The sequence below is a fragment of the Archocentrus centrarchus genome, chromosome 4 (genome assembly GCF_007364275.1).
Source record: "Archocentrus centrarchus isolate MPI-CPG fArcCen1 chromosome 4, fArcCen1, whole genome shotgun sequence".
NCBI classification, from domain to species: Eukaryota; Metazoa; Chordata; class Actinopteri; order Cichliformes; family Cichlidae; genus Archocentrus; species Archocentrus centrarchus.
Genome location: NC_044349.1, coordinates 18,887,898 through 18,908,773, shown reverse-complemented (window position 1 = coordinate 18,908,773; position 20,876 = coordinate 18,887,898). Strand labels below are relative to the sequence as shown.

General features: G+C 39.9%; 3 protein-coding genes across 3 annotated transcripts; 2 read left to right on the top strand and 1 right to left on the bottom strand.

The window, feature by feature from the left end:
- The first annotated feature begins 123 nt into the window (after positions 1-123).
- On the top strand, positions 124-4,563 carry mrpl47 (mitochondrial ribosomal protein L47). Its single transcript, XM_030726513.1, has 7 exons — positions 124-266; positions 831-979; positions 1,220-1,280; positions 1,367-1,463; positions 1,610-1,740; positions 4,118-4,213; positions 4,308-4,563. The coding sequence occupies exons 1-7, from the start codon at positions 133-135 to the stop codon at positions 4,417-4,419; spliced, it is 780 nt and encodes a 259-aa protein (XP_030582373.1). The 5' UTR covers positions 124-132; the 3' UTR covers positions 4,420-4,563.
- A 132-nt stretch (positions 4,564-4,695) lies between these two features.
- actl6a (actin-like 6A) lies at positions 4,696-14,085 on the bottom strand. The gene is made up of 14 exons (XM_030726512.1): positions 13,923-14,085; positions 11,439-11,515; positions 10,666-10,840; positions 8,652-8,752; positions 8,250-8,347; positions 8,011-8,105; positions 7,043-7,149; positions 6,783-6,872; positions 6,626-6,687; positions 6,299-6,413; positions 6,091-6,171; positions 5,740-5,835; positions 5,498-5,584; positions 4,696-5,377 (listed from the first exon to the last, which is right to left on the bottom strand). The coding sequence occupies exons 1-14, from the start codon at positions 13,945-13,947 to the stop codon at positions 5,297-5,299; spliced, it is 1,290 nt and encodes a 429-aa protein (XP_030582372.1). The 5' UTR covers positions 13,948-14,085; the 3' UTR covers positions 4,696-5,296.
- Positions 14,086-14,096: 11 nt separating this feature from the next.
- aldh7a1 (aldehyde dehydrogenase 7 family, member A1) lies at positions 14,097-17,351 on the top strand. The gene is made up of 2 exons (XM_030726511.1): positions 14,097-14,207; positions 15,177-17,351. The coding sequence occupies exon 2, from the start codon at positions 15,182-15,184 to the stop codon at positions 16,727-16,729; it is 1,548 nt and encodes a 515-aa protein (XP_030582371.1). The 5' UTR covers positions 14,097-14,207; positions 15,177-15,181; the 3' UTR covers positions 16,730-17,351.
- Positions 17,352-20,876: the final 3,525 nt, after the last annotated feature.

The following is a 20,876-nucleotide window of genomic DNA, read 5'->3' as shown; positions in this document are numbered from 1 at the left end:
TATAAAGAATTTAGATTAGAACAATATATTTAGCATACGAAAATTCTGAAATTTTGTTTTTATTTTTGTTAAAGAAATTGAAAAACAAGAGGAAAATGCATGCTGGGTAATGTGGGAAGTACTACGTCAAAGATGGCGGCGTCCTCGTCTTCAGGACGCGTTTTGACTCTTTGCAAACAGTTTCAAAATGTCTTTAGGATATCTTCAGCGATAAATGCGCAAAATTGCGCTGTTAATTTGGCCAAATGTCAGAGTTCTCTTCTCAGGTAAGAGGATGTTGTATGCAGTCCTCAAAATGGTTAATGTCTGTTAACTAGCAACGATAAATTCTATGCTATCGGTCAACACCTCATCACGCAGGTCTCCGCTGCTCTTTAGTACCGTTTTCTGCAAATGATTGCATCCAGCAAAGTTTGTTTTTTTCCCCCGTTCTTTCTTTATTAAGTTGAGGTAGAAAACCTGAGTTCCGATGTTGATGCACTCCTTCGACATTTATGGGTTCTGTCAGTGTATGTGAGACTAAACTGGGGTTTTGATTTAATTTACTATATGTATTTCATTTGCAAAAATCATTCCTGTCTGTAATTATTTTATTTTTAAACTTTGAGCGTGAACACCTGAAGGGAGCCCACACTATAATAGGATTGCTCAAATAAACTACAAACTAAAATTCACTGAAATCAGTTTCTGGAATGAAAAAGGTTTTTAAAAATTAGGGAAAGTAGAATTGACCCACTTCAGTGTTTGCCTCTCTGTCACTGAAGGAACATGACTGTGAAATAACATTTACAATGCTTACTGTGTACACTTTTTAAAAAAATGCCCAACAGGGGAACGTCTCCACGCATCATCCCATCTTGGAGCAGTCCGATCAGCACCGCAGGTCAGTATCGAGCTCTGCACACAACCATCAGCAGAAGAGGATTAGAAGAGTTCTTTGATTCGGCTGAGAACTGGGGAGAGCCCACTGTGAAGTCAGGTAAAATACAGATGTATTACAACTGCACAGTCTGTTTGTGGTTTTAACAAAAGGTCATTGGTAATTTTATTTTCATCTGAATTTAGATGTAAACACAATTCAATAAACACAATTTATCGGCATGATTTAGTAAAGCGAGGCAAAATGTCTGGCGAGCCACGTTCATGACTGTTGAGTTTAGGGCAATATAAACGTTTCATTATTGCACTAACGTAGTTGTTAAATTTTCTCGTATTATAGGTGCACCATGGACCGCCAAACAACTGAGAACAAAGAGCAACGAGGACTTGCACAAACTCTGGTGAGCAGTGTGGAGATGATGCCAGTAAAGGTGTCTTTCAGTGGAAATGTTTAACAGCAGCTTGTGACACTCTGATTCTGTGTCAGGTATGTGCTGCTGAAAGAAAAGAACATGCTGCTGACACTTGAGCAGGAAGCAAAAAGGCAGAGGGTCCAGATGCCAAGTCCAGAAAGAATAAGGAAGGTTGGTCTGGTGCTCAATTACCATCTGCTAGCTGATGATATATGTATGGCAATGATTACGTAAGGTTTTCAATTTAAAGAAATGTTGTTTGTGTTAGTGGTAAATTAGGAACCCTGGCAAAGGTAAATTCATCTTTCTTCTCCCAGGTTGAGCGGTCCATGATCAGACTGGAGACAGTTGTGAAGGAGAGAGAGACCGCACTGCGTCTGCTGCAAACAGGACAAGAGAAAGGCCGACCAGGAACCTGGAGGAGGAACATATTTGGATATACCTACTGGTGAGGGCAGTCTTTCAGTCTTACACACGGATATATTAAAAAAAAACATATCTTTATTATATGGTGATAGGGAAATGCCCGTTTGAAGGACTCAGTGGATTCATGTAGACTAAACATACATGTGGTCCAAGCTTTGTTACACATTTTATTCTCAGATTAATCCTAAAAATATCGGCAGTCGAGAGCCCGGGTGGCTCAGTGGCGCCTGCTTCGCCACTGAGCCACCCGGACTGCTATTACTTTGAACACAGTTGTGTTCAGAGTAATAGCAGTCCAACATGACTAATCAGATCAATCAATATTTTTGGTAGAAATCATATTACTACATGGCAAACAATTTACCAGTAGGTGTAGTAGAGTCATAGAAAACCAACAGACCCAACATTCATGACATGCCTGCTCCTGAGTCTGTGTAACTGAATAATTAATTGAAAGGGGCGTGTTCAAAAAAGTAGCAGTATAGAGTCCAATCAGTGAGGTCATTCATTCTGTGAAAAAACAGGTATCAATCAGGTGGCCCTTATTTAAGGATGAAGCCAACACATGTACAAGCATTTCTCACTGAAAAACCTGAGAAAAATGGGCCGTTCGAGACATTGTTCAAAAGAACAGCGTTCTTTGATTAAAATGTTGATTGGAGAGGGGAAAACATATAAAGAAGTGCAGAAAACAATAGGCTGCTTGGCTAAAATGATCTCCAATGCTCTAAAATGGAAAGCAAAGCCAGAGAGACATGGACGAAAACGGAAGACTACCATTCAAATGGATCAAAGAGTACCCAGGATGGGAAAGACTCAGCCAATGATCAGCTCCAGGGTGATCAGAGACAGTCTGATGTTACCTGTGAGTACTGTGACAATTAGAAGATGCCTGTATGAGGCTAATCTGCTGGCAAGAAGCCCCCATAAAGTCCCACTGTTAAAAAAAAAAAAGGCATGTGCTGAAGAGGTTACAATTTGCCAAAGAATACATTGACTGGCCTGTAGAGAAATGTAGAAACATTTTGTGGACTGATGAAAGTAAGATTGTTCTTTTTGGGTCCAAGGGCCCCACAGAGACCCTAAACACTGAATTCAAGCCACAGTACACAGTGAAGCATGGTGGTGCAAGCATCATGATATGCGGATGTTTCTCTTACTGTGGTGTCGGGCCTATTTATTGCATACCAGGGATCACGGATCAGTTTGCATATATCAAAATACTTGAAGAGGTCATGTTGCCTTATGCTGAAGAGGAAATGCTCTTGAAATGGGTGTTTTAACAAGACAACGACCACAACCACACCAGTAAACGAGCAGCATCTTGGTTCCAGACCAACAAAATGAAAGTTATGGAGTGGTCAGCCCAACCCCCGGACCTTAATCCAATAGAAAACTTGTGGGGTAACATCAAAAATGCTGTTTCTGATGCAAAACCAAGAAATGCAGAGGAATTTTGTAAAGTTGTTAAATCAACCTGAGCTGGAATACCTGTTCACATGTACAAGAAGTTGGTCAACTCCATGCAACACAGATGTGAAGGAGTTCTCAGAAACTGTGCTTATGGTGCTAAATATTAGTTTAGTGATTCACAGGAATGCTAATTCCTAAAGATTTTTCAGTTCATAAATTGAATATTTGAGTTTATAAAGAAAAATGCCGACACTGCTATTTTTTTGAACAGCCCAACATTTTTTTTTCTTAATTTCCTGAAAAGTAATTGGAAAATTTACATGTTTTGATTTAGAATATAATGTGCAGTGTCCCCAGTGCCTGTAAATAAAAACTATTATAAGGATTCTAAGCTTTATTCATGTTTTTGAATGCACTGCTATTATTTTGAACACAACTGTATATGCTGCGTTGCGGCGCAGGTTTGAGTCCCGGCCTGTCGCCAGTTTGCCCACGTGTCTTCCCCTGTATCTTTCTCCCATTTCCTGTCTCCCTCTACTGCCAATAAAAAATATATATATTGGCAGTTTATTGTTGGATTGAAAGGAGGTTCAGTATTTAAAATAATTACCATGCTCACTGGATATTTCTTACTGGACCATTCTGCAAACCCTAGAGATGGTTGTGTAGGGAAATCTCATACTCAGACCAGCCTGTCTGGCACCGACAACCATGCCAGATTTAAAGTTCCTTAAATCACCTTCCTTCCCCATTCTAAATGCTTAAGTGTATTAGTTGCTGTGATGCATTTGGCTAATTACATATTTGTAGTAATGAGCAGCTAAACAGGTGTACCTAATTAAGTGGCCAATGAGTGTGTATCTTGACAGAACCAATTCATTGTTGGCAAAGCTGATTTTAGACTTTCACTGGGCATTCTGCAATCTGATTCTTTTACCTTTTTATTAAAAAGCAAAGTGTGTCCTCACAAAGTTTTCCCTCCACAGGTATCGGTTCAAAGAGTACGCTATTCCCTGGTACATGAATAAAAGATACAAGCGTAAGAGGTTCTACACACCCAAGTTTGTCGAACCACATATAAGGTAAGGCCCTGCATTATGCAATATCATATATATAGGTTTACTGTCACACGTCACTGTTCTTACAAAGAATTTTTTTGCCCCACCCTTTTTGCAGGCTGCGTATTGAGAAGCACCTTCGGGAAAGGGCAAGGAAAGAAAACTTAAAGAAGAGAAGTCTTGCCAAATTAAAGGAGAGGTTCCCTCAGATTAAGACTCCTGCTTCCTGAAATTTATAGCTATTTTTGGTGACTTTTCAACATCTGGCTTGTTTGAATCAGCTCAAGTATCCATGGATAGACTGAAATTGTTGTCTTGTATGTTTCCAGCTGTTATTTGCTCTCATAAGATAAATTATGCTTGATCACCCTAAAGTGTTGTATTTTCTCCAGTTACCCTCATCCATAAGATGATGCAATGTTTACAGATGTTCCACTCCTGTAGGAAACCCTCAGAATTGAAGTAATCATGTACAAGTGGGCTATTAAAATTACAGTACTCAATTATTTATTTTACAAAAAATGACTTTATTTTTAAAAGACCATATGGAGGCAAAGACAAGCAAGATTGAAAATTAAATACAGATTTATTTTAGCTAATACCAGTAGGCATTGGCAGGAACAGACTAGCCTTTGCCTATGAAGTGACCTGCTACACAGAAAAAGGGGCTCATGAACAAGACAATAATCACGCCAAAATAAAAGGTTGTTTCTCCAAATACACATCCTAATCACCCCACGTTTACCTTGTCAGTATTTTTGCACAAATCTTGTACAACTAGTTTTGGCTTTTATACCGATAAACATGTTTTGTTTTATCAGAAACTTGACTTTCTGATTCAAGGTTTCCACTAAGCACCAACAATTTACAGATAAGGCAACAGACTGACTTTCAGGACATTATCAAAGGAACTTAAATTGCAAATGTTTGTCTGTTTACTACAGTAAATCCCAGACAGGTATTATGGACAAACTCAAGTTTTAAAAACAAGTTATACAAAAATAAACAAGCGCCGCGTTCCTGAGTCCGGGTCAGAGGGGAACCATTCATGTAGTTGAGCTTGCGGTGGAAAACAGGTTATGCAGAGGGGTGAAATTGGGTGTCAAATCAAGGGCACTTCCTGTCCACACATTGCTTTCCTCCCTCCTCGTACTCCTGTTTGGAGATCCACATCTGCTGGAAGGTTCCCTAAAGGACAGAGGGGAAAACGTGTTAACAAGGCAACAAATGTCACCAAAGAAGTTAAGTACAAAGGTTCAACATTAATTGATATATTCTAATTTGGTGTGTGTATGTGTGTGCCCTTACAAGTGATGCCAGGATAGAGCCTCCTATCCAGGCACTGAATCGGCGCTCCACTGTAGTGCTGTTGGCAATCAGCTTCAACCTCATACTCTGCAAATTTATAAGCAATGTCAACTTTTTAAAAAAAAAATACATATGATTTAAGGATTACTCCAAAAAATTCAAACAGAAACATCAACACTTTGCAGTACATGACTGCCTAAAGTACTGTATTTAGTAAAGTACTGGCATTGACTGTTACTCACCGGAGGAGTTTTCTGGGAGAGTTCTCGGTTCAATCGGTCAGTGAAGCCCTGAATGAGCGTGTTTCCACCAGTCACCACAACACTGCCATACAGACCCTTAGGTAGCAGTCATAGGTCAGTAAATCAGTTTTTACAGTTCAGGCACAAATCATAAGTGCAACAAATACTCTGATATTACACTGTCAAACTGATAATTCACATATTTTGAAGGCTGCAGCGTCACTTTAAATTCCAGTCTCTTCTCTAAACTCCTAAAGCCAAGACATCAATCAATTCACATTCATTTTACTTAGACTTCACTGTTTCTGAAAAGAACAAACACTTTTTAATCAGATTTAACGTGGCGCTCACCGGTCGGATGTCGATGTCACACATTCCCACACTGGTTGTCACAACATGGCCAACTCCTAACATGGTGTTTCCAGACAGTCCCTAAAAGTGATCAAACCAAACAAAAGTGTCCAAATTTAAAGCAACGTGCTTTGTCAGCATGGCTGTTATGGTTCCATTACATCTACAATTCAATCTGAACTAGTGGAGCATGCTTAGTGAAACTCACCTTAGCATTAGAGGGGTCAAATAGGCCCTCTGGGATCTTCAGCCTCTCCGCTCCAAAGTCACAGTTGTAGCCGTTGGGCAGCTCGTAGTGCACGGTGGGCATCTGGGCAGCAACTCTGATGAACAAGAGATGGGTAAACTAGTTTGATTTTGTTGTCCTCCTGCTGCTGCTTAAACTGAAGGCCATCAGGAGATAAAGTATTGGAAAGCACCGATAATGTGAAGCTGTGACTCAAGAACTCCGGTTCTAATATAACCTGTGTGAGTGAATCTGAATATTATATAAATATTTTATGGTTTCATATCAAGTTGCAAATAACTTTCTTACTGTTCATCATATGGAGAGTCTGACACCTGCAACACTGATGCCTGGAAGTCCTGGATTACACACTGGAAGCAAACGATAAGATGGCACACATTCATTACCAAACATTATTATTATTATTCTGCTGCAAAACAAATGTACACAAGAGTTTGCTGCTTACATTACACATGTAGTTGTGCCAAGAGCGGGTCACTTGAGGTAGTTTCTCCTTTTTCTTCCAACTGGCTGGGGCTCCCTCCCGCACTGGATCCTGTATTTTCAAAAAACATTGTGGTTGGACTGAAGGAAGACTGCAATAAGCTGTGATTTGCGTAAAAAAAAAAAAAGTCCTACATGCTAAATCTTGAACAAAGCTAATCATTTATGATTTATCAAATAGAACAATCTAAAAAACACAGTTTGTGCTTCAATAGATTTTACCTTTGATGCAATCATGTAGGGAGGGATTATCTCAACATTCAGCTCTTGAAATAGCTCTCTACACTGCATGCTCATGAAGTCTCCAGCCAGGGGCGATTTGACAATGCCTGACAAGAGGGAAAAAAAAAAAAAATCAAACAGGACTTAAATGATACTGCAACTTTAAAGTATATTTGTAAACTCTTCGTCCGTTCCCATATAACAAAATAATCATACGCTCCATTTAAACGGTCTCAACTTGATGGAGTGACAGAGGAGGATGCTAGTGATAGGGTGAGGTAGAGGTAGATGATCCACTGTGGCAACCCCTAAAGGGAGCAGTTGAAAAAGAGGAGGAGGAGGAGAAAAAGAGGTGGCTCTAAGTACTTGACCAATCAGAAGTGTTCAGCGCCCTCCTACCCCCAAATGTCACCATGTTTTGCAAGGTACTCCCCTGAGCTTTGGCCCTTGGCCTACAATGGGTTCCCTGTAAATATATTTAGAGTAGTGGCTGTCAAACTATTGGGCACTGCAGGTGGGTCATGGAAAAATATTAAGTGAAATTAAGTTGAATATTTAGATGAGTTGAGTTTTCTTTGTGGAGTTTTCATGTCCTCCCTGAGTGGGTTCTCCATAGGTGTAAATATCTGTCTGTCTCCGTTAACCCTGTGGTAAACTGGCAATTTGTCAGTTTACAGAGCCTCTTAACCTATGACATGTGTCAGGCTCCAGCCCACCCCACCCCCCAAATTGTTTAATAACTCAAGACTACTAGGTGAAAATGGCATGAATGGCAAGGCTGAGACACTTGGTCCAAACAGCAGAGGGCAACAAAATGCACAGAAGAGAAGCACTGACATCTGTGTAAGATTCAGAGTACAACATTTCTCTTCAATAATGAATTCTGTCCCAGATCCTGTGGAAATCAAATGAAATCTGCATGTTGCCAGCTTATTCAGCAGAGTGGAAAAAAACTCATAACTGCTCACCTTGCTGCAAAACGTATCCATCATGCACTGGAATTGCAGTGGTGTGTGTTGCTCCACTGTCTAGGACCAGACCTGTAGACCGCCCGTTGGCAAACCTTGCATATTTTAAGTTAAGTAAATATGCAGTTCAAAGTCGACCGGATAGAGTAAAACTTCATCAGAGTTGTCTATAATTACTAGCTGAACAGTGTACACTATGCCAATGTCTTTCCTGGATGAAGTGAAACAGTAAAGGATACGCAGACAGCACAGCTGATTTGCAGAGGAAGAAGGCAGGAATGTTGTAATGTTCGAACATCAGCTCTGTTAGTTTCTCTCTTTTTGCTCGTGTGTTCCACTGCAAACACAAAACAGAAGTTAGCCCACTTATAACAAATCACTGTCAGCCACACACAAACTAATATCTCCATACGGTGATGAGGACCAGGACAGGAAGCAAACTCTCCACTTCAAATCCTTCCCTCACCACACGGGGAGTTCAGAGCAGCAGATTAAATCACTAACTTTTTGGGACTCAAATTAACCATCAAATTGCTGTTGGCTGTTAAACTGAAAGTATGTGAATACTATTTGACTGCAGCATAATAGAGTATATGTGGCCAGCATTAATGATAATCTAGCTAAAACAAAAGCTAACTCACCGATGCTTCTGACATGAGCACAGGGTGCAGGCTGGGTTCAGACTTGAAGTGCATCTTGTATGTATGATCCAGAATGGCCTGGAAACTGTCCCAGTCCTCAACTGAAGGCAGGTTGGAAGAGAAAACAAGTGCTTGGTAAATGTCGAATACTCTGAAATCTGTGGAAATCTTTTATTTTTCAGCACAAAGATTAAAACGAATGACAAAACAATCAGTGCATAACATCAGTTGCCCATAATAATTTAAATTTCATATGTAGAGTTAGGACGCAGTTCATAGTTGAAAACAAAGACATGACATAACCACACAGCAGCAATGTTGTCATGGTACATCTACATTTATTTGTGGATACAGACCTCAGAGAAACTCATCAACATCATCATCTCTGCTGGGTCAGATGGTGGAGAAATTAGAGCAATTATAATTTTTTTAGATAATAATTTGAACACCAGGCACCATTTTTCCAGGTTAGCCCTCTAAGGGAGACTGTGGTCCCACTGTGCTCTTCTGCTACAATTAAGATTGGTGTCAAACTCATCTCTAAATAGCCTAAGAGCCAAACTCCAGTGGACCAGATTCTGATGAGCATCAGCGGCTAGGTCAGCACACTGGGGCCCTTTCTGTTGCTAATACTTTGGATAAATGCTGAAACCATTAGATGATTATGACCAAAGGCATTTTTTTAATCAATTAATCAGCAGGTTATATTCTTGATATATGTACAAAATGCCAAAGAAATGTGGAAAACATGCCCATTACAATTTGTTAGAGCCAAAGATTTTCTTTTTAAATTGCTATGTTTAGCAAACCAACAGATCAGATACCAAATACATAAGCAAACTGTTGCAATATAAGAGCCCAAACTCAAAAAACAGTAACTTTATGTAACAGTAACTTTAATTGTTTCAACAAAAATAAAAATGATGGCAATTGATAAATGTTTGAGCAATTAAAAAATAAAATAGATTTTTGGGGGTGAGGATCAGAAAACTAAGGGCATTTAGGGTAAATTAATAATTGTTTCAATCAAAGAATAATCAAAAGATCAGTCAATTATGTAAATAACCATAAATTGCAAATATATAATAGTTCTAAAATAGGAAAGAAAATGGTTTAGCTGAGGTAGGTAGACCTGAATATGAGAAAACACACCCAAAGCTTAATACACTCCTGCATTGGACCATTTTGGAGGCCCCACAGAAGTCTTAGCCAGAGCCAAATCAGCCATTTAATCACTCGTTTTGTTTTAAGACAGTTTAGTTAATTTGGGGTTTTATTTACTCAAGTATAGTGTACATTTATTACATGGTATTTTGCAACAGGGAAATGCTGTGATTTTTGTCAAATACATAATCAAAGACTCATTAACTTTACTGGATACAGCTCAATCACGCTTATGTGTGCAGTCCTGCTTCTCATAAGCCCAAAATGCCCATGATGAGCCAAGACAAACAGCAACAGTAACAGCACTGGTTAGTGAGGGTTAAACTGTAACTCAGAACCTAAGGGCAGCTTTAAATCTTAGCCTCAAATAAGGGTTTGGTTATTCAACCTATGCATAATTTAGACAAATACAAACACTTGCAGACAGTAGTACGCAGTAAACCATAGATTGAAGAGGGCTTGTCTTCCATCAGGAGGACACTACATGGGAGAGCTGATGATAATGAGTTACCATGAGCTTCAAATAATCTCATTAATATTCATGATGAGCACTAGTCATACATACGTCAGCCAGGGTTTTGATGAGCTCACCTATAAAGTTGGCTGTCAGACCAAAACAGTCTAATTATGAATATGAATCAAGCAGGCCGGATTATAAATATTCATTTTATGAGTTTGCACCAGAGATCATAGCAAAAACCTGGATCATGTGATTCCCAAAAGGCCATGTTCCCATGTATCTAAATCCTTTTTCAGAACATACACGGTAGATATCACAATCAAGAACACAGCAGAACACAAGAACAGAGCAGCAAAATATGTAAAAACAACACTTGGACTAAACACTCACTCATGCCATTCTTGAGCGGAGACATAACCTCCATGTTCTCTCTGGGTACCCTCAGCTGATTGGTGTCAATATAATAGGTAGTGCCGCTCTGCTTGCCCTTGTCACCATCAGTCTCCATGGGTGTGCTGCCATCTTCTCGATCAAGAGTCACACCTATTACTGTGGGAAAGTCCGCCTGAGACGGGGCAAAACAAAACAGGAAACAGTGCTGGTCAAGACCCATCCTCACACGCCCTCTTTCTAACCAGCATAAAGACAGTTTGAAAGTTAGTCATCCTCCCGTGAAGTGGATGAAGAAATCTACACTTTCATGAAACACTGAGATGCAATATTCCTCTGAATTATGAGGACAAACAGCACAACTGTTTGGAAATTCTAAAAAGTACCTGATCTGAAACTGGCTTGTACCGACCAATTCAGTATGCCAAAACCATTTCTACAGAGTCCATCTCAAAGCTGGGAGGATTTCTTAAGATAGTTTGACAGAGCAGCAGGTTCTGTCAGTCTGCCAGGAGCTGATGAGTGTCCATCTGTAATGCTTTATTTTATTCATACAAGATTCATTTTATTCATCAAGAGCTACACCTAAAAAAAGAGGAAATGGGGGTGGGGGTGGGTATTACGGAAAAATCTGAACTCAATTTATGCTGTATGCCTCCAGGGTGACTCTAGCCCTGATTTCCTGTCATTGCTGTACCCCAAGAGGGATGTTGAAGATGCACAGAGGAAGAAAAGGCACATCGTTAATAAGGTCAATTGAGTGATCCACTTACCTTGGGACAGTCTTCTCCTGCATAGCCAGCTCTTACAGAATAAGAGCCAATGTCAAACACCAATGCTCCCACCTCATCTGCAGAAATGAGAGAAGGGCTGTGATTTAACATTTTTTGAATGAACGTGGGTGTGCATGTAATACGCTATGTGAACAAAAGTACTGGGCCACACCTTTTAATCTTTGAATTCAGGTGTTTTCAGTCCCATTGCCACAGGTATACAAAATCAAGCACGTGGCCATGCAGTCTTCCTTTACGAACATTTGTGAAAGAATGGGTCATTCTAAAGACCTCGCTGAATGACACTGTAATAGGATGCAACAGGGTAGTTTGTGAAATTTCTTCCCTGTTAGATATTCCACAATCAACTGCAAGTGGTATAATTGCAAAGTGGAAGCAAATCAGCCACATAAACTTGCAGAGTGGGGTCACTGAGTGCTGAAGAGGGGGGAAAAAAAAAAAAAAAAAAAAAAACTCACCAAATCTCTGCTGAATCAATAACTGCAGAGCTCCAACCCTCCTCTGGCATTAACATCAGCACAAAAACTGCACCGAGAGTTTCATGGCATGGGTTTTCATGGCCAAGCAGCTCCTGAGTGTAATCTGTAGGTGGACCAGTACTTTTGTCCACATAGTGTGTGTGTACCTTATAAGACTCAGTAAAGTTAGTTTCATTTAGAGCCATAAATTGGCTACATATTCATTGTATAAGTTATCATTAGCATGACTGTTTGATGAACACTTATTTATAGATGCATGACAACACATTCCAGTGACCCCAAAGTGCCACTGCACTAAAAATTGTTTAGCAAAGTTTATTTACAAACAACATAGAAATAGAAATAAACAGCAGTACTGAGAGTTAAAATAATTAACTTGAATTAAACTGTTTACTGCAAGCTAAACTACAAGATTAATGATTTTCTGAGGCATTAATATTTTCTTATTTGTAACAGTATTACATTTTACTGTTATATTTTTAATGTTCTATATAAAATTTTAATGGCCATTTTATCATCATCTTCTGATAACATCTAGGGTTCTAGCCAGCAGTTGATTGCCTGGCTCTGAGGTGATCAGCTGGGCTGAGGTACTCTCGCTGGGCTGAGAATTTCACACATGTCGGAATTTAAGTTCTCAATCAGGAAACCTGTCAATTTTACAAGTATGAGAATATACACCCTGAAACCAAGGGTGCTGTTTGTAAACAAACATATACATTTTTAAAAAATTAATTTTGGGAATGTAAGGCAGAATATGATCACTACTATATTAATGAACATTTAAACAATATAAAATATGCCACATTATCACACACACTATCACAATGAATCTACTTAAATAAAACTTTTGCCCATTTTCAAGTACTAAAATCTTAAAGACCATTCATCTGATTCAAGCTCTCATAATTTGATGTTTAACTTCAGCTACACTTTGTAAGTTCATATTCTTAAAGTCATAGTAACAGATCCTTGGCCTAAAATTTTCAAACATAGCTTAAGTACATCTTTAGATATAGCTATTTGAAAATGACTGAACAGAAAACACTGCTCAGAAAAGGCTTAAAATCCCCCTAACTTCATCATAAAATACTTTTTTGTGTGTGTGAACAAACTAATAACAGCAGAAATTTAATATTTGGCAGTTTTCATATTAAGAAGTGTCTCACCACCCTGGAATTATTTAAGGGAGATGGTCAGGCTAGTGGTGGTCAGTTAACATGGAATGACCCTTTAAATAAATTAATTTATAAAGTGAGTCATCTAATACAAACTCCGTAAATTTACATGTTTTGCTGTTAATATCTATACCTTAATATCTTAGCTTAAAGTGACATTTTTCCTCTTAAATTTCAAACACCATCTGCCAAGTTTGTTGTACTGTGAATCGCGGCTGGTTCAGCATGAAAAACTACATTCATACACAAATATTGGTTTTGTTTTGTTTCTGTTGTTCTTTTTTAAAGCTACTTACCGTCAGCTGTGCGGAAGCAATATGTGTCACTGACACGACTGTAAAAGTCTGTTCAGTACCAGCACAGCTATAACAACTGACACCAGCTACCCGGTGCACTTGATCGACTAATAATAAAAAGTTTTGCTCTGTGAGATACATGGATGACAAAACAAAAGTCGTGATAACTACCATTATATTTACAGTTACACAAATCAAACGAGATTTGCTCATGAGCTCGGCAAGCCTACTTTCATTCATTTCCTTGCTAGCTAGACGGTATCGGCTGGGTATATTTTATAAGACTCCAAGCCTTAGCCGCATTATTGGGCGCCTATAGTGTTTATATATTTATATATCTCTAAAATTGTGACAATTTAAATATGGACAAGAATGGACCTTTGATCTACTACGAAACTAAACCTTCGTACAGCTAGCATAACGAGCTAACTAGCTACAAAGCTGGGTAGCTACAAGCCAGGACAACGTGGACGACAGCTGTGTATAATATCATCATAATATCACACTCACCACCTCCGTACACTCCGCCACTCATCCTTTACGGTATCACGACAGTAACTTTCTTAATATAAGTTATTACAGAAGGAACACAACCGCAAAGCGAATAATCACAACAAAGGAAATTTGCTAGCATGCATCAGTCCAACAAAGCGGGCTCCACTGTGCTTCGAGACAGCTGTCCAATCAGAAAGCAGCTCAGTTCTTAGTACTTCCGTTTCAGCAGTGACGGGCGGAAGTAACTGCGAGCACTTCCATGCTCTGGAGTGGACGTGGCCCTGAGGATTTCGTATCAACGTGAGTTAAAACTCTTTATAAGTGCCGCAAACCTAACTCTAAAAGTTAAAAACCCACGCATGGATAGTGTACATGCAGGCGCTATGAGTGCACATCGGCGTTAGTGAATGACAAGTTAAGGACCTTGAGTCACGGTCACGGTTAGACTTAGCAACACTGACTGACGTTGATCTAGGCGACCATGTCCATGCTGAAAAAGTGGCACAGTAGTAACACGCTTATACTGGAACATCAAAAATGCAATCCTCAGATTAATCTTAGCGATATTATGCATCATTGTTGTCCAGTTTCTGGAACTTAAGTTTCCACAGCCTCATGCTTGTTCAAAGTTGTATTAATTGCACGAGCGCACACGGTGGATGTGGTTGAGTAGCTTGCTAGACAGTAGCACCATGCCTCATCTAAATTTTTAATTAGTAAATTACAACTCCAAAAAACAAGGAATTATAACAATACGTAGGTTAACACATTTTTCAATACAGTTTTGCCATGTTTCTAATTCAAAGTCAATTAACTAGCATTTTCTGATCCATAAAATATCAGAAAATTGCAAAATTGAGGAAAGCACCATTGTTTCACATTGGGATAATCAAAATACTCATTTAGTTTAACTAATAATGTCAAGACAAACAAGATTATGTTTGCTACTTAAAGGCTAATAAACCCAGCAAATAGGTATGTTTACAGGACCTGGAACCTGTGAATGGTTTTGCCTTACTATATTGATAATTTAGTTAATATGCAGGTTGTTTTTTCTTTCTTTTTTTTCTTCAGTAGCAGAAACAATCATCTATACTCAAGGCATCTTTCTTGGGTCTAGAAAATTGTTTTCATCAAATAAATTTTTTCACTGTATTTAAATATAATAGACTGAAATCAACATAGGCCCTAAAGGTGAGATTGCATTGTCAATAATTATTAATTCTCTTTAAACAGGAAAAATTAATTTTTAACTTTGTTTCCTTGCAGCACTCATGCAGCGCTGTCTCACCCTGACCCTTGCCCGGCACAGCAGGCTCCTCTTAAGAAATAATTTTGCATTTGTCCACTGCCAGCAGTCAGCGGCTATGTCAAGTCTCCTAATCAACCAGCCCAAATACGCATGGCTGAAAGAGCTGGGTTTGTCTGAGGACAACCCGGGTGTTTTCAATGGTAGCTGGGGAGGTAGTGGGGAGGTTATCACATCATACTGCCCTGCCAACAACGAGCCGATTGCCAGAGTTACCCAGGCTACTCTGGCGGAGTATGAAGAAACTGTTCAGAAAACGAAGGAAGCTTGGAAGTTGTGGGCAGATATTCCTGCTCCTAAAAGAGGGGAGATTGTGAGGCAGATTGGGGATGCATTGAGAAAGAAGATTAAAGTCCTTGGAAGCCTAGTCTCTCTGGAAATGGGCAAGATCTATGTTGAGGGGGTGGGTGAAGTTCAGGAGTATATTGATGTCTGTGATTACGCAGTTGGTCTCTCTAGAATGATTGGTGGGCCCATCCTGCCTTCAGAAAGACCAGGCCATGCTCTCATCGAACAGTGGAACCCAGTTGGTCTCGTCGGCATCATCACCGCCTTTAACTTTCCCGTGGCTGTCTACGGCTGGAACAATGCCATTGCTCTGACCTGTGGCAACGTCTGCCTCTGGAAAGGCGCTCCAACTACTCCTCTCACAAGTGTTGCAGTTACCAGGATTGTGGCTGAAGTGCTCGAGCAGAACAGTCTTCCCGGCGCTATCTGCTCAATGACCTGCGGTGGAGCTGATATCGGCACAGCCATGGCAAAGGATGAGCGTGTAGATCTGTTGTCCTTCACTGGCAGCACTCATGTTGGCAAGATGGTGGCCATGATGGTGCAAGAAAGGTTTGGTCACAAGCTGCTGGAGCTTGGTGGCAACAATGCTATCATCGTGTTTGAAGATGCTGACTTGAATCTTGTGGTACCCTCTGCCGTGTTCGCTTCTGTCGGAACCGCTGGCCAGCGCTGCACCACAACCAGGAGGTTGATGCTGCATGAGAGTGTTCATGACACAGTGGTTGAAAGGCTTGCCAAGGCCTATAAACAAGTCCGCATTGGAGACCCCTGGGACCCCAGCACCCTGTATGGTCCTTTGCACACCAAGCAAGCTGTGGAGCAGTACCTGGCAGCCATTGAGCAGGCCAAGCAGCAGGGTGGCACTGTGGTCTGTGGAGGAAAGGTGATGGACCGTCCTGGAAATTATGTGGAGCCCACCATCATTACAGGACTGCCTCATGATGCGCCTATTGTCCACACTGAAACCTTTGTTCCCATCCTCTATGTCCTCAAGTTCAAGACAGAAGAGGAGGCGTTTGCCTGGAACAATGAGGTCAAGCAGGGTCTGTCCAGCAGCATCTTTACCAAAGATATGGGCCGGGTTTTCCGTTGGCTGGGACCCAAAGGATCTGATTGTGGCATTGTAAATGTCAACATTCCCACAAGCGGAGCAGAGATTGGAGGAGCCTTTGGTGGGGAGAAACATACAGGAGGTGGAAGAGAGTCAGGCAGTGACTCGTGAAGCAGTATATGAGGGCGTTCACATGCACAATAAACTACAGCAAGGATCTCCCTCTGGCCCAGGGAATCAAGTTTGAGTGAAGCCAGGCGGTAGGTGTTTAAGCTTCGGTGAGCCCAAAGGACAGCACTAAATAGTTTCAGTAGGAAAGTGCTGCTGAAGAAATGCAAGGCATTACATTTAGGAAATGTCAGCTTCTGTTTAATAAGACTGAATAATTTTGGATCTTTCTCAGTCATGTATCAAAACTGTATCTATGGATGTAGTTTGAAAGTATCCTGGATTTAACAGTTTCAGTGGTTTTGTATAAAGGTTACAATTTGTTTCCTCAAATGTGCCTTTTCTACAACCATTTAAAAATTGAGTTTGATTGCTAGATTACTGTAATTGTTAAGCTATGTTGTATAAAAAAAATCTACAGACAAAATGATAAATGTGTAGATCATAGCTTTTCATCACAGACCTAACAGTTCATGATTCAGAGAAATGTTGCATACAAAATACTGGCTGTTTTGCACCCTGTTATAGCATTAATATACTGTAATTTGTATCTGACAGTGCACTCTGAAATGAGTAAGGAGACTTTCCAGGGACTCAAATAACAATAAAAGGCAATGTGTTGACATGTGGACTTTTTCCATTCTTTTTTTTTCCCCCTAAACCTTCACTGAGAGGATGTAAGTAGTAAAATCCAAGTAAAATTTGGATCATGGACATTTGGTACCATAGCTGCTTCATATCAGCCATTTTTATGATGCTGTGTTTTCTCATACATTACTCAAGATGTAATGAGGAAACTGACAAATTCATATGTTTAATGTACACCAATAAGCAAAAACATTAAAACCGCTTTCTTATTATTACACAAGGTACTCCTTTTGCTGCCAAAATGGCTCATATTTGCTGGGGTATGGACACAGGACTGTTGAGGATGTGGGGTGGGGTCTCTGTGGAGTGGGCTTGTTTTGGACCACAGATGCTCAATTGGATTTGGATAAGGGAGTGTTTAGAGGCCAGTTCAATACCTTTTGGCACTTTGGTTACCATAAACCAAACTTAATAAAATGCTCTGATTTCAGGACCTCAGACATTGACAATTTTAGCAGTGTGGCAAGTACATTGTCACACCATGTGACAGTGTGGCTATGGGGGAGAAATTGGTCTTCAGAAATCTTTAGTGAGTGGTACACATCAGAGTAACATCCAATAAAAATCAGTTTTCCGGGTGAACGAAAAATACTGCATTGGTAAGAGATGATTTTACCTGTCGCAGTATTAATGTTGTGACTGACATACTTTGTTCAAAAAATGAACAAATCTTTGACAGTGAAAGACTTGCCTTATCTTTGTCCATTTTGAGAATTACAAGCATGGAATTTAGTTCGTGATGTAAGAACTGAAAGAGATTATGATTGAAGGAGAAGATAAAAATCATGTTAAATAAGCAGCTCACACATTATTGTATTTATAAAATAAATAATGAGTAATTATTAAAAAAGAATAAAATATTTATAACAAGCAGCCTACACATTTATTGTATTTTACCTGTTTTAATTTTGGAATCTTTGCAGCTGTTGGCTAGCGCAGTGTTTTTCAACCTTTTTTGAGCCAAGGTACATTTTTTCCATTGAAAAATCACGAGGCACACCACCAGCCAAAAATGTTAAAAAAATGATACTCTGTAGCCTATATTAAACAATATAGTCATTCTTATCAAAGTGTCTAAATGGAATCAAATAAACACAAAAAATATATATCTTCTTTCAAATAAAAAGTGCACGTAACATGTCCACTTCAAGAACACAGCTTGAACATAACAAATGCCACAACAATGTGGTCTTATAGTAGAAAACTTAAGTGTTTTGCAAACTCTATTCTGTCCAAAAGCATTCTATTACCAGGAATAACACAACAATACATGGAAATAGAGGCAGCTCACAGCTAATGCCAGTTTAATATATCATCATGTATAAGTCCCCGTACAATGTTTTAATGGATGAAGATTATCATTGCTAACTTTATAATAGTATGCTGTGTGAGCGTTTCAGATGTTGCAGAACTACCGCTGTAAACTGTCGGTCTGTGCATTCAAACCGGTGCTTTGCATGCCTCCAGTTTCTTGCTGTGGGTTTAATAATGGTCCTGGTGAAGGAGTCGCTCTCAGCCTCCGCTAGTGACCACACTCCCTGGCCAATCAGTGGCATGCTGTACTCGGCGTCACATTTTGTATCGCCTCGGATCGCTTAGAACCTCGGGTGAGTGAGTACGGAAAAAGGACCGGCAAAGTTTACCTGATTCTAATGGAGATGCCGTCAAATCGCGGCGAGTCGTTCCGTATGGAAACGCGGCTTAATTCGCTTGTCTCTATGTACAATGCAATTCGCTACCTGCTGCTATCTAGTCTAGTGATATGGAAGAGTATTACATGCTTTATGCTCCCAGTCACTACTACAGCACAGACACTCATGGCGTATTAGGTGAAACTGGATAATTTCCCACGGCACACCTGATGATCTCCCACGGCACACTAGTGTGCCGCGGCACACTGGTTGAAAAACACTGGGCGAGCGGGATAATTCAGTGGACATACATGATATTACGTATATCAGTCACATAGCAGCAACTCTGCATTTAGGCATCTAGACATGTTAAAGGATCAGAAGGGGGAAGAAAGTTGATTTAAGTGACTTTGAACGTGGCATGGTTGTTGTCTACATAAGCGTAGGAACCGGGGGGGACGGAGGGGACGTGTCCCCCCCGATATTGGAGACAGGCGCATTTGTCCCACCCAAAAATTACACAGTGGAGGAGAAAAATACTTGATTTTGAAATCTTTAACTTGCGTGCTTTTATTTTGAATAAACATGCGCTCCCCGCCTTCCTCTGAATGGCTCTGAGTGTTTGGGAGGCAGGAGTCAGAAACTCTTGAATGAGGTAAAACGGCCTGTCGGGATCGTTGCCATAAACAGAGCCGGACCGAGGTATAGGCGACATATGCGGCTGCCTAGGGCCCCCTGACCACCAGGGGGCCCTCAAACTCACATTTGTAATTAAACTTTTTTTTAATATGCTAGTACACTGGTAACATTTGTCTATGCACTGGTAACATTTATCTGTGCGCTGGTAACATTATCTGTGAATTGGTAACATTTATCTGTGCGCTGGTAACATTTATCGGTAAATTGGTAACAATTATCTGTGCACTGGTAACAATTATCTGTGCATTGGTAACATTTATCTGTGCACTGGTAACAATTATCTGTGCACTGGTAACATTTATCTGTGAATTGGTAACATTTATCTGTGCATTGGTAACAATTATCTGTGCACAGGTAACATTTATCTGTGCACTGGTAACATTTATCTATGCACTGGTAACATTTATCTGTGCACTGGTAACATTTATCTGTGCACTGGTAACATTTATCTGTGCACTGGTAACATTTATCTGGCATTGGTAACAATTATCTGTGCACTGGTAACATTTATCTGTGCGCTGGTAACATTATCTGTGAATTGGTAACATTTATCTGTGCGCTGGTAACATTTATCTGTGCATTGGTAACATTTGTCTATGCACTGGTAACATTTATCTGTGCGCTGGTAACATTTATCTGTGAATTGGTAACATTTATCTGTGCGCTGGTAACATTTATCGGTAAATTGGTAACAATTATCTGTGCACTGGTAACAATTATCTGTGCATTGGTAACATTATCTGTGCATTGGTAACAATTATCTGTGCACTGGTAACATTTATCTGTGAATTGGTAACATTTATCTGTGCATTGGTAACAATTATCTGTGCACAGGTAACATTTATCTGTGCACTGGTAACATTTATCTATGCACTGGTAACATTTATCTGTGCATTGGTAACAATTATCTGTGCACTGGTAACATTTATCTGTGCATTGGTAACAATTATCTGTGCACTGGTAACATTTATCTGTGCACTGGTAACATTTATCTGTGCACTGGTAACATTTATCTATGCACTGGTAACATTTATCTGTGCACTGGTAACATTTATCTGTGCACTGGTAACATTTATCTATGCACTGGTAACAGTTATCTGTGCACTGGTAACATTTATCTGTGCACTGGTAACATTTATCTGTGCACTGGTAACATTTATCTGTGCATTGGT